This window comes from Neolamprologus multifasciatus, chromosome 14 (assembly GCF_963576455.1).
Source record: "Neolamprologus multifasciatus chromosome 14, fNeoMul1.2, whole genome shotgun sequence".
NCBI lineage: Eukaryota > Metazoa > Chordata > Actinopteri > Cichliformes > Cichlidae > Neolamprologus > Neolamprologus multifasciatus.
In genome coordinates, this window is record NC_140452.1 from 8,722,407 (window position 1) to 8,736,690 (window position 14,284).

The following is a 14,284-nucleotide window of genomic DNA, read 5'->3' on the forward strand; positions in this document are numbered from 1 at the left end:
TTATTGTTTGTACTGCATTTTAAGTTTCGGTAAAAGAAATATGGACGAATGTACAAAGATAATATCAGGTTTATGTGGCAGAAAACTGAAGCATATTCCTTAAAGTGCAGTAAAGTGTAGATAGATGCTGGCTCCAGCAAGTCTTTGGATCCTTTCCAGTAGAAATTAAAAGTGCTATTGAAGGTACACTCTCGGTTCTGGAGGAAATAAGATATACGCTCAAGTGCTGCTCTTAACATGAGCAAATCGAAGACCTTAAAATATATTTTTAAAGAACCCCACAGTCGTATTTCTGATTGCCTGCAGGTGATTGCTTCTGCCTTTGCATATAGATGGAACACATTGATATGCAGACATTTGCACATCTAATTAGCTTGTTTCCTGTTTTAATAATTGTTCCATCTCAGTGTTGAAACATTGTTAAGCATTCTTAATCAGCGCTTCACTTAGTGGGTTGATTCTAATTTTGTATTGTATGTTTGTTTTTCTGTTGCAGTTTCATTGGAAGTACAGATCACACCAACCCACGGTGAGATTAGTCTTGGAGAGTCCAAATTCTTTGTGTGTGAAGGTAAGTCTATCAAAATGTTCCAAGTGTGTATGTATATATATATGTATGTATGTATATTTATTTATTTATTTATTTATTTTTAACTGCACCTTAACAGTTCACCCACTTTTTAGACTGTTTTGCAAAAAAATGTATGTGGTTAAACTAGACAAAACATAGCAGAGGTCTGTGTTTCTGTTGGAATCAGTTCATATTTATCCATGTGTTAGGTGTATGGATAAATATGCATGGGTGTTTGTGGTATAAATACACAGTATTGCTTGATCAGCCACACTTCCTCTTCTGCAGGATTAAAGTGGACAACTACACCCCCCTTCATATTTTATGTTAAGTGGTTTTCCGGTTACTTGAATGTGTATCATACATTCATCAATCAGTCATCAATGAATGATGAGACTAAGTGTCCTTTTGTTTTTGGTTTGTTTGTTTAGCATCAAACCTTGAAAACATATCACATTTTCTGATGTCTTAGTTACTAGACACAGCTAAAATGCATAAAGCACACGCTTCATTCCTTGCAGGAGCACGAACCACCTACAATGTACAGTCTGTGGGCAGTGGCTGACTGCTCTGATTTGAAATGCGTTACCCTTTAGATACCTGTTTCTTATGTACTGCTCTGTTCTGTCTGTTGTCTTAGTTGTAGGCGTTGCCAAGCACATAGACTGGTTTGGACCAAGCGGGGACAGGATAGAGCCGAACAGACAAGACACAACAGTAACCCGTAACGATGAGTCATCTTCCACCCTCACGCTGTATAAAGCCGGGACGGAAAGTGCTGGGACATACAAGTGTGTCGCTACCAATGGAGACCAGCAAGCGGAGTCGACAGTCAAAGTGAAGATCTTCCGTAAGTCCCCCCCCCCCCCCCCCCCCCACACCGCCCCACCCCACAGTATACGGTACACACTCCAAATTACTGAGTGGTGTGAACACAGAAGAAAAAGAATCCTGCTCATTGAACTCATAGTATTTTATTGACTGCTCAAGGGCAACACATTATTCTTTCTTTTCAAGTGAGGATGGATTTTTCATCAGTTCAATAAACGGTCGGAAGACCATTAGAAGGCTGCTTAATGATCCTGTCTGTTGTGCAGTTCTTGTGAGTAATGGATTTTATTTTCCATGAATGCCAAGCATCAGCAATTGTCCGTCAGAGATGAAATTATTTTCCAAACAGAACTTTTCTGTTATTTCGGGGCCTGTTTCAGGATGTTATTAGAAGTGGTCACCCATATTAACAGCGATGCACAATGTTGTGCAAAGAAGTGTATAAAACATCACAACTTCCTGTGAATGAACATTTGTACAGTACCAGCAGCAGTTTGCATAGTTAGTTCAGTGCTACAGCTTGCAAGCCATATAAGAGATAACCTATAACTGCTTTGGCCCCATGCAGACGGCCAGTTTAACAGGAGCAGACTTTACATTTAAACTTTTACCGACCATTTCAAGAAATGAGCTGCGCATTACAGCTAAATGGCTTCATATGTTAAGCCTTGATGAGATAGCTCTATAGCTTTCCAGTTCGGAATCCAATTCTGTCACTTGTGTCCTGCTGAAGTCTGTCAGGTAGCAGTTCTGCTTCTTTCTAAAAAGCTTCCAGCAAATTCCATTAACCAGTCAATTTTAGAAATGGCTTGGCTAGATATTGCTTCAGTTCTGGTAACTTGAGCCAGGGGAGCTTGTTTAGGGTGATAATAAAATGAATGAGATTTTTGGTAAAAAATGTTAAGCATTCCTTCAGTTTGATCATTTTCAGTTGTGATTTAGACAGCACTACTTTTAAAGATAGCGTTTCACTAAAACATAGTGCCATAGCAGGGCAATCATAGAGAGTGAAAGAGCTTTAATGAACCTCGTTATGTCACTGAGTGAAAAATGTGCTTGCTTTTTTTTTTATTCCAGAAAAAATCACCTTTCAAAACGCACCTTCACCCCAAGAGTTTACTGAAGGAGACAATGCCAACATTGTTTGTGATGTTGTTAGTTCACCTCCACCCACTGTCCTCTGGAAATATAAAGGAGCAAAAATACAGATGGAAAAAGATGGTAAGTTTATGAGCAATGCAGAATTTATATTTCAGTTTGTTTTCAGTTGATTATAACACAGAACAACTAGGTGAACACATTTCAGAATTAATGAGGAGGGAATAAGATCATTTCAGCCATACTGACCATTACTTCTCAGGATGTTATAGCTTGCTTTTTTTATTGTTTATTTTGTTTGTTAGCCACGAGATTATGTTGATGGCTGCAGTTTGGTGAATCAAAATGTGAGCTGTCCGCAACATTATCAAGATGTAACAAGATGTGTTGCACTTATGTTAACATGCAAAATAAAACAAAAACAGATTATAAGGCAAAATGGAAACTGTAGTAAAAATGCACTACATAAACAAAAACACACAGCCAACGAAATATTTAATAATATACAGATATATGCATATACAGATCCTGGTGTTTGAGTCATAAAATGACTCATCCGCTGCTTTTGTTGCCATTCCTCTCCGAGATTTACCCTGTGCTTTGAAAGGGAAAATTAATTTGATTTTGAATTTGAAAATACAATTGACTCTCTGTTATTCACCCTTGACACTGAGCAGTATAATAATGTGTACGGCAGTGTTATTGCTCACTGGAAAATAATAACATGCGCTTATGTGTGGGTTGCAGTAGTATTTTTGATCATTATGTGACTACATTTATTTGGTTCACATTTTATCCCAGACTGAAGGAGTTCATGTGGGCTTTGCTTAGATTCGCTTCTGTTTTTCTGGAGCTCGTAAAATGATTGTTGGATTTATGGCCTCAAATTTGATAGTTAAGGTAATATCAAATGAGCAATAAAATGACATTCCAGTTTTTGTCACCAAACATTTCAGTGACTAAGATGTTAGTGTTAAAATGTTTAAGTTAAACAAAGTCTTTATAGCTTCGTTGATTCAGATAGGAGTTTTCTTTTTTGATGCCTTACTCACGTCTTTGCTAACAGCTGTTTGTCATGTGGCATTTACTGCTGTTATTAACTTGCCAAATATGCACACCTGAAGATGTATTATCTTTTGCTTCCTTCCAGTTCGGTTTAAAGTACTGAACAACAATCACCTTCAAATCCGTGGCATAAAGAAGACGGATGAGGGCTTGTATACCTGCGAGGGTCGCCTGATGGCGCGCGGCGAGATTGATCTGCGTGTCATCAAGGTCGTTGTGAATGGTTAGCAACCCTCTCTTCCCCTCACGCTTTTTTTCTCTTCCTTTTTGTTCTTGTCTGAATATTTTGTGTGTGGCAGGTGTCCCGTGATGCTTAAATAAGCTGTAGATCCTTAGAGGCGACCAGGCTCAACATCAATGTGGAAACAGTTGCCCAGAGCAACCGTGTATCAAAGATGTTTCATGCTAATGAAGTCTATTTCCTGTAACTTCTGAGCCTAGCAAATGAGTGTGTCTAAAATAAGTATTTTGAATTTGTCACTGCTTCTGTTTCTGGTTTTCCTCTCACTTGTTGTCTTTATATCTAGAGCTATATTATATTCTGCATATGTGTCTGCCTATTTTATTTTTCCCTTTGTACCTTAGTGCTCCCGACAATCAGGATATGGCAGTCAGAGGTAAATGCTACAGCAGACGTTTTGCAGCCGGCCATCCTGACTTGTGCTGTTGATGGTTATCCTGAACCCATGGTGACCTGGACAAGGTAAACCTAATAATAAAATATATTCGGTTGCATATCCTCTAAGTACAGTAAATACCTTTTTGTTATTATTATTGTTGTTTTTTGGCATTTGCATCTTTGTACATTGATGTGATTTATACTCATAGATCACTTTTTGCCTTCAGAGCTCAGTTTTGGTCCATACTGACATGATGGGGTCACACAGTTGCTGCAAATTGTGTCAGCTGTACATTTATGATGTGAATCTCTCATTCCATCACATCCTGAACGTGTTCTGTTGAATTAAATTCTAGTAATTGTAGAGGACATTTTGACACAGTGAACTCATTGTCATTTTCAAAAAAACCCAACAACAACAATTTGAGAGGATCAGAGCTTTGTGACATGGTGTTATTCTGTAGGAAGCAGACATTAGAGGTTGGGTACACTGTGGTCATAAAGGGATGGACATTGTCTGCTATTCAGGTAGTTTGAGGTTTTTAAACAATACTCATCTGGTACTAAGCAGCCAAGTAAATATTACCCACATCTATTAGATCATCAGCATCAGCCTAAACATTTCAGGAAGGATTCATGTTTTGTGTTGTTTACATCAATTTGTGGCTCTACCAACTTAATGCTGAAGCAATAAATAAGGCTCATCAGACCAATCGACATTTTGGCAATCTTCTATTCTAGTTTCCTGTTCTTAGCAGGCTAGAGTGACACCCAGTGCAGCCTTCTGCTGCTGTGGCTCATCACTTGCTGCATTTATTGCCTGTGTCTTTTTAATTGGATTACTCTTACTTTTCTGTCAGCTTGAAGCAGTCCGACCATTCTTCTCTGGCGTCAACAAGGCACTTTCACCCAATGAACTCCCACTTACTGGATATTTTCTTTTTTTCGGAGCATTGTTTGTAAACCCTAGAGTTGGTTGTGGGGGAAAATCCCAGATCAGCAGTTTCTGAAATAGTCACACCAGCCTGGTTAATACCAACAACCGTGCCACATTTGGAGTCACTTAAATCACCTTTCTTCACCATTCTGAGTTCAGTTTAAGCTGCAGCAGGTCCTCTTGTTGAAGTCTGTATGCTTAAATGTAGTGCGCTGGAGCCAAGTGATTGACTATTTGGATAGTTGTACTAATGAACAGTTGAACAGATGTACCTAACAAAGTGGCAGGCAAGTGTAGGATGACTTGTAAAGATCACTTATTTTCTTAAGTTAGTTAGTTAGTTAATTTAAACCCTGTTAAAGTTTAAACAAATCAGTTAATCAAGTTTAATTTTATATAACTGCCGAACTTACCTAATAGCATAAGCAGCTACATCAGATTTTTGAGCTAAATGCTGACAAATGTCCTCATCGGCACCCTTGGATGCTGTGCTAACATCAGCTAATAAACATTAAACAAAAAGCAAAGTTGATAATTATGGAAGTGTCATCAGTTTTACATGTAGCAAGTTATTACGGTTAATTCTGGGGGGTTACATACGTAAAAAAAAATTCTATGGTAATTCTTTTAATAATTATTGACGCATTTCATTCTGAACAAAAGTACATTTTTAACAGCAATCAAATACATATTTCTGTCTGAACTGCAGTGAATGCGGGAATAACCAACTGCCAGACCAACATTTCAATTCATAGAACCGTTTCGTTAAAATCGCGGGTGTCGGCTCTGTAAAGGCAGTTGTTGTAAACACCACAAATGACTTGCACGTGGCGTCAGGAGAGACAAAAGCTGGCAGCAACAGACTAATGAGGCAGGGCTAATCAAAAATAATGAGCTGCATAGTTTGTATGTGTACTGACCAAATATCAGCTTGTATCATCTTGAAAATAATTGAACATATTTTTTTCTTTTTGACATTTTTTTCCATTGATCTTTTTGAACAAAAATGACTAATTTCCAGTATAATTTGTATAATGCGTTAGAAGTTGCAACTGCACACTTTTCAACCCTTCCCCTATCACTAACCTGTAGTTCGTAGTGCCTTGCTTTCAGAGAAAAGCTATATGATAATGCTTTATTGGATTGCGTTTCCCATCCAGTACTTGTCTATATAAAGACTTGCAGTTATCTGAATAGTCAAACCCAGTGTCCATGAAAATATCTATACAGTAATGTAACAGGAATGCTACTGGCTCTATGCACTACCTCAGTCCAGCCTACAGGTCAAAGTAACTATTATGTGCATGCAGGGCACTCTAGGTTATTTGGGATACTCTACTAACTGATTTATTCATTGCAGTAGGATACTTAATCACAGGATATCAAAGGAGCATGTAAACAGTGAAACATGAAGACTAGCATGACAACAATAGCCACATTATTCTGTGCCTATCAATGGCTCTGAATGGAGCCATTGATAGGCTTCTGCTTTGTTAAACTGTTCTTGTTCATCTGTTAACACGGCACAAAACTTAGATCCAGGGTCGCAAAGAGCAGACAATTCAAGAGCCAAAAGTTGGCCTTTTTTAAATAATTTATACTCGGAATAAAAATAAATGAGATGTTTTTGTAGAATTGAATGTAAACAACAAATGTCAAAAGGAGTGCCAAAGAATGCCAAAGAATATTCTGCTTTTTTAACATTGTAATTTCACTTTGTAATTTGGTGATCATGAAACTACTATTGGTCTGTCTATAGATGTACATAACTAGATTTTCTTTAGATGGACGGATGATGAAATTTGAAATTCTGGTAAAAGTAAATCTCTGAAAATGTTGCAGCTGAAGAAGAGTGCTTAAATTTGTGTGGATAAATGGATACAGGGTTTAACACTCGCCTTTTCTACAGGAACGAAGTGAACCTTGAGGCAGGAGAGAAGTACAGCTTTAATGAAGATGGCTCAGAAATGACGATAATGGATGTGACCAAACTGGATGAAGGAGAGTACACCTGCATTGCCAAGAACAAGGCTGGAGAAACTGAAAAGGAACTCAGTCTGAAAGTGTTTGGTAAGACAGATTGTTTTGTATATTTACATGAGCGAAAGTGGAATTATAAAATGCTCCAAGTGTGTGGGAATGAGGTATATGTGTATGTAGGTGGGAGAAGAACAATAGTACGGTTTTGTGTCTGTTTTCTTAGGCATTCAAAATACGGTGTGTCGGTGTGGGTTGTGATTGTTTCATGTTGGGATGGAGCCTAAGGATTTAGAGAGCAAGCCAAGTGGGATGAGCTCAGCAGAAATCTCTAAACTCCTTTTTTTCCCCTTTGTTTTTGCCCACTAGGTTTTCTTGTCACTTCAAAGTGACCATAATTTAAAGCCCAATTATAGTATCAGTGCCAGTCTTTTGGTACTTTATCAGTGAACTAGCCGAGGGAGTTTATTTTCAAATCAAGAGAAGTGGCAATAGCTCGATTCTTTAGAGTTAGTAAATGACTGTTGTATGTTGCCATCATTTAAGACATTATTTTGTGAAATATTTCCACAAAGCTCCGGTTTCTTTACTTCCGTTTAGCAAACGCTACAATCCTGTGTTTTCTGTGGTGGCACAGGATCTTTCTTGGAGGAAGTTGTATGTAGTAACCCCAAAAAGTTGATTTGTTCATCTGGACGTAGCGTTTTCAGTGGGAGAACATCCAGGTAAACAATCTTCCTCACCTGGATGATCCATCAAAACATTGTATTTAGTAATGTGTCTGGATCAGTTATGAGTATATTTTAGAAAGCCATCGTCAGTGATGCTCCAATACCAAGATTTTACCATTTACAATGGGTAAACAAAGAGCAGAGCCTCCATTTTAATCCACTGGACCAAGAATTATGAATGTGTTTCAATGTAGACCATGCCATTCATCTTAAAAAAACAAAAACAAAAAAACAGGTTGGGGACAAAAAAAAGTCATTTTAATTAGCTTGAACTTAAATAACTAGAATTTTAGATGAAGCTGGAATCCAACCCAGTATTTACATCAGAAATTAATTATCTAGTAAATCTAATTATTCAGCCGTAACCTGACGGGGACAAAAGCCGGTGGCAGAAATTGACGACAAACATATGAATCAAACAGATAAGAATTTGTTTACTTGCGTATCGGATATTAGTTAGACACACTAAGTGTGCTTCTGGTGATAAATTTGTCAGTTATGTTCAGACTTTGTACCCTTCAGTATATTTCTTGACAGGATTTAATGACTGCATTTCAACATGTCAACATATTTCAGCGTGAATTGTAATCAGAATACAATCAGTATGTCAGTAGCCTTTAAAATGTTCCTTTAAACTGCATTTAGTTCAGTGTTAAAGTCATTTCAGGCTCATTTTCACTCAAATATTCACATCATCTCTATGACAGACATCTTTTCATCAGTGAGATAGATCACACTATGACAAATGATTGATGAATGATCCGTATATTATGTGTCTAAAGCTTTATACAAATACGGTTTATTTAAAGCAAGCTGACAGCTGCCTTAATGTCCACAGAGTCACAGAGTTTGAAAGATGTAACCATAGATTTTACTCTAAGCTGATAATAAATCACTGATTATAAATCTGGTCATTTTACACACAGAAAATAATGAACTGATGAACTGGGATTTAGATATTTGTAAAAAGATAAATGCCCAAAATACTAAGAACAGACTGCAGACCTGCAGTTTGCTCTGGTATGCTCTTTAAAAGTGACTTTAAGAATGAGGAAATGAGATTAAGTGTCAGTCAGCTGGTTCAGATGTAGCGGGAGGGAGAAATTAGAGAGAATCTCAAAGTTTGTGGAAGAAAACTTGTCAGTGAGCAGGTTAGATTTATGGTGTCCGTTACTGGGTCACAGTCGAGTTTTTTTTCTAGAACAGAAAACCCAGCGTTTCCCTCATCTCTTGGTTAACAGGCTCAGTTTTTTCCAAACCTGGCTTCTGGAGTAGATCCCTGGAAGTATTGTGTTAGCCACAAGGAGGACTAGTCAGGTTCTCTATATACTAAGGACAGATGCTTCAGTGCTTAGCTGAAGATACAGTAGACCATCCTTAGTGAAAAGAAATGAGATCATGTTGAAACACTGAGTGTTCACAAAAAACAACCTGCTTGACAAATGGCACAGATCATCACACTGTGATTTCCATCTCATTCATTTCTTGCTAACATGTATAAAGATTTCTTTCAGTTCTTTAAAAAAACGTGTGCACGGGTAAATTTACAGCCTCCTTTTGGGAATTGCTGTATTCCCAGCTCTTAGGATTCTCATTCGTCAATTTATTTAAAGTATGCAGCAATGATAATAAAGGTAAAAATTAAAAGTGGCCCATCTCTTCAATAAGGGAAGAAAATACAGGCTGAAAGCAGGTTATTGATGCAACAATACATCTTTTTATCTTTTATGTTGTTTTAGTGTAACATTAAGAGGAAGTTTCACATTCCTGTGTATGATCTGTACATATGGTTTGTGACAATGAGGCTGACTTTGACCTGACATTTTTTGGTTTATTTCTTAGAGATAGTGTAGTTTCATCCTAAATTCTCTATCGTATCTTTTCTCAACCTTGTGACATTTCCCATCTAGGTCAAGAAAAAGCAATTGCATATAAATAAATTATTTTAACTATTCCACCACTGCGCTAGCCTTGGGAGGTTGGGGGCTGGGTCATCAGCTAATACAACTAATCTGGGTCTTACAGCCTATAAAAGCTGGCCTCTGTCTCTCTTTCATCCACCTGCCATCAGCCGTCCTTTTAAAATGCTAGACATGTTATTTGTAAAGCTGTAAATCCACAGATGAACACTAATACGTGTGCCGGAACAGGTGCAAGGGTGAAATACAAGCAATAGAGGGCAAGCTACCCAATCCAATTTACTAACTACTCTCAACATTAGTCTTCAGGCAGATACTGGTCATGGCTACTTATGCACTGATTCCACCAGAGCCCCAAGCCTGCCCTTTCACCCATGTTCTCCATCAAATTCACCCAAAAACAACACCCTTCTTGGGCTCCTTTTTATATCAGCTGTTTAATATAAAACTGAAGTGTATCGGGGCGACCGTGGCTCAGGGGGTTGGGAAGCGTATCTGTAACCGGAAGGTCGCCGGTTCGATCCCCGGGCTCTCTGTCCTGGTCGTTGTGTCCTTGGGCAAGACCTACCGCCTACCGCCTACTGGTGTTGGCCAGAGGGGCCGATGGCGCGATATGGCACCCTCGCTTCTGTCAGTCTGCCCCAGGGCAGCTGTGGCTACAACTGTAGCTGCCTCCACCAGTGTGTGAATGTGAGAGTGAATGAATAATGGCATTGTAAATCGCTTTGGGTGCCTTGAAAAGCGCTATATAAATCCAATCCATTATTATTATTATTATTACCTATCCTAAATTACCAAAACCAGTCTAACTTTAGGGTATGCTTTTATGTGACATAAAACCTTAAACTAAGAATCTTAGAAAATCAGTTTTATGAGCCTTTGGAAATTGGAATAGAATGATATTAGCCAAGCAAATAGCAAATAGCTCCTTAACATTTCTGAATGTAAAACCTATGTACCTAATGTTTTTATGATAAAGTATTGGAATGGATCAGGCTTTAAATAGCTCATGCAGTCTATTTAAAAAGCTATGATCTGAATCATGCTGACTGCCTTTTGACAGTCGTGGCTGTAAGTACAAGTTCTTAAATGCTGCTTCTTTGTTCATTTAATAATTATCAGTTGAGATCATAGGAGTTAAAACCAAGTCGCAGTTGTTTTCTTAGGCGGCAGCTTACAAATTATATTTACGATCCTGTCTGGGGCTGCGCTTTTTCAGCATATTGCATAATCCATGCATTCATCCTTTTTGGAGCGGAATAGAAAAGATGGGAGCACGAAGTAATGCTCAACTGATTTGTAAACAGCACTTCCGTTTGCTCGGCTCATGTCACCGTTGCAGCACCCCGCCGCGCTTTCAGGTTAGCTCGAGTGTAGTGTAACTTGACAGTTGTCTCCAATGTAAACAAAAATGAAAGCCGGCTCCTTTGAGATAGGCTAAATAAGTTATTACACAAATTACGTTTGGAAGCACACATGGTTATCACAGCGTAACTGCTGCTGGGACTGGGAAAGCTTAAATACAGGTTTACTGCCATAAAAATCCCCCTTACCTGTCAACTACTGATCCTCATCCCCTCTTTGAACTCATTTCAAATCTAGAGTTTCTCTTGTGCTTATAATACTCGTGCGGCTGTAACACCTGGCTGCGTTGTTATATGGAGCAGGTGTGATGACGTTGGGTTTTTGTTTTACAGTCAAACCTAACATCACATACATCATAAACCAGACTGCTACCGAGATGGAAGAACAGGTAACCCTGACTTGCGAGGCATCGGGGGACCCAACTCCCACCATTACCTGGAGCTACGGAGGTCATGTCTTCACAGAAGGAGAGCAGGTAAAATGATAACAGGGAGGCGAGTGAACAGTAGTAGCAACATACCTATGTATCCTAGGCACTCAATCCTGGTCCTTGAGTGCCTGTATGCATTTTTCCTTCTGGAGTTAATGAACTGCACCTGGTGCAAAGTAGTCTGATATAGTCTGTGTCCCAGTTGCATACTATAAATATATTCTAACCCCTATGTTTTTACGTTTTTTCTATGTTATTAAGAGAAAATGACAAAACAAAAAATTAGCGATGAATAAAACTAATAAGAAAAACGATAATGCCCAAAGACACCTATTTCCTTTACAGTTTGCAATTTTATCTTTATCTTTTAATGCATCTGTTCCTCTGTGTACAAAATGGAAAAAGTACATTGTTTTTTTACTATACCTTATTGTGGGTGATGTGAAATTGGGACACACTTAGGTCGTACCCACAAGGGAGCAACACAAACCTGCAGGACACCGGTGTCTCGAGGAGAGGAATTGAATATCTTTAACCTAAACTGAAGTGGTATATTGATTACTTGCAGGTGGGGGACTCAGCTTGCAGTTTCATTGCAGAATGCCCCCAACAAGGTTTATGCGCTGCTAATTATTTACCCTAAATTAGCAATTCCTTTGAGATGGCCCAGTGGATCTCCTGTAATTAGCTCAATTATAGTCAGTCAGTAATATGGAGTACATTCAGATTTGACTTGAGATTTCTCAAATGTCACGAAAATCAGCAACAGAAACCTAATTATAACATTCCCAGAAAAGGCATGTTAATTAAGACGATAATTAAACTTTGCCCGCTTTCTATTGTATTTGCTTGAACGAGCACTTGAACGTTCAAGTGTTTGTTTAGCACTTTCAATCACTATTTCCATTATTCTTCTCATGCCAGTGATTGAAAAGTTTTTTGATTTATATGAAATTGTTATTTGTCTATACTCTGCTGCCATCTTTTAAATTTGTTTTGGCTCTGCACTGGTCAAGAGCCAGCTTCTTACCCTCCATTACATCCTGATACTCCAGTTTGTTCTCTTGGGTCTTCTGCATTACTCCATGTGCAAACCATCAAAAGCAGTGAATACTTGATTTGTATTCTCATACATCTATGTCCCACCTGGCCTGACTCTCCAAGGCCTTGGTGTGTTGCTACAGTTGGGAGGTAATGAGGAGGAAAATGCTTGAGCCTAATGCTTCTAGCTCATAGAGAAATTCTTGAGCCAGTCCATTACATGCGCTACATTTTTTTTCCTACAGGCACATCTAAACAGGATCTATCAGGTAGGAAAAATCCGCGTGGCACAGAAATGTAGTGGAGTAGTGTTGTAAAATTTGCCTCCAGATATGACAAAAACTCCCACTGAAATCAAATCATCCCTTTTTATTGAAAATTTCCCAGCTGCCTCTTGAAAAACCCCAAGGAATGATCTCATCAGAGTTCATGAAATTGATTTGACTGCCGCATCCTTTCCAAATATTGCCTGGAAACCTCAACTGTTCTCGGGATAGCGAGTGCGCAGAGCTTATCTCACGAGATCAGTTGAAAATTTGGTTAATAAGATAATAAAAGGGAAAATGCCATTTCTGTGTCGCTTTTTCCTGATCATTTCACACTTTCAATCACAGCATGAGGTCGCTTGGATTCAAGCCCGGTTCAGTCTGTCTGTCATCTCCATCAGATTGTAGATTGTCTAACACTTATGTCAGTGTCACTTCAAAATTTGAGGGTAAAAGTGCTCCACCTAAAGTCTATCTTTTGGGTATCAAACATTTGCACCCTGCAGCAAAGGTAAAATATGACTGAAACATAATAATCATAGAACTGCAGGAAGAGATTTAATGGGCATGTTTTCAACTGTAAAATCGGGTCACTTTTAGAGTCCCTTGCAACTGAGCAGACTGCAGCAGCTGTTCACTGTGAAAGTAGAAGATTTTACAGCCACCTGTCAAACCACCAGATTGTTTGATATTTAAAAATATATTTTGAGTGGAGCCTCACTCACAAGTGCTAAACACATTGCCACCATATGACGCACATCATGACGGTCCCCCACCCCCTTTTTTTGTACCTACACAGATTGGCGTACATGAATGCACCATCTAGTAACAACTCTTACTTCTGTCCTATTACCCAGTGTTGAGCAAAATTTTGTTTTGTAGAATAAATTTCCACCCTGCTTTACATCGGCTTCCACTTTTGTCAATGACAGGACAGCTTGCATTGTGGTCTTGAGGCTTACATCCCACAGTTTGACCACAGTCATGCTATACTGTAGCAGCGTAGATTGACTCTACAGGTGAAGGGCAGAATGAATAAACAACACACATAGGAAACAATGGGCTATAATAGGCATTACCCACAAATTTTGCACTGTGTAGTTGTTGACATGACACATGTCGTGATGGCCAGCTGCGCAATGGTGGCAGTGTGTTTTGGGGTGCCGCCTATGGTATGCTTTTATATGTGGTGTCTGTTCACAGCAGTCTTCAAAGAAATGATTAGCAGCCTTACCGAATCACGTAGATGCATACTGGTTAGATTTTCCCTCGTAGTTGTGATTCTGAGCAGGGGAAATCATTTCTATGGTGGGCTTTCAATGAATGGGAAACGGCTGCTAATTGTTTAATTGTCTTGTTTTATTTGTTCATCCGACGTCCATCCGCCACGCTATCTGTAATCATCACAACAGCTGCATTTCATCTAGGATGAGT

At 38.8% G+C, this 14,284-nt stretch overlaps 1 protein-coding gene across 7 annotated transcripts in view; it reads left to right on the plus strand.

Annotated features, from left to right (window-relative positions):
- ncam1b (neural cell adhesion molecule 1b) overlaps positions 1–14,284 on the plus strand; it is a 73,484-nt gene that overhangs the window by 32,356 nt on the left and 26,844 nt on the right. For 5 of the 7 annotated variants that reach the window (XM_085184020.1, XM_085184017.1, XM_085184016.1 and 2 more), the window contains 8 exons: positions 497–571; positions 1,212–1,421; positions 2,480–2,623; positions 3,651–3,788; positions 4,151–4,268; positions 7,031–7,191; positions 11,446–11,588; positions 12,830–12,853. In XM_085184020.1, the coding sequence (XP_085040146.1) occupies positions 497–571; positions 1,212–1,421; positions 2,480–2,623; positions 3,651–3,788; positions 4,151–4,268; positions 7,031–7,191; positions 11,446–11,588; positions 12,830–12,853 (1,013 nt within the window). The remainder of the gene's footprint in view (positions 1–496; positions 572–1,211; positions 1,422–2,479; positions 2,624–3,650; positions 3,789–4,150; positions 4,269–7,030; positions 7,192–11,445; positions 11,589–12,829; positions 12,854–14,284) is intronic. The other 2 variants (XM_085184014.1, XM_085184018.1) reach the window with 1 other exon arrangement.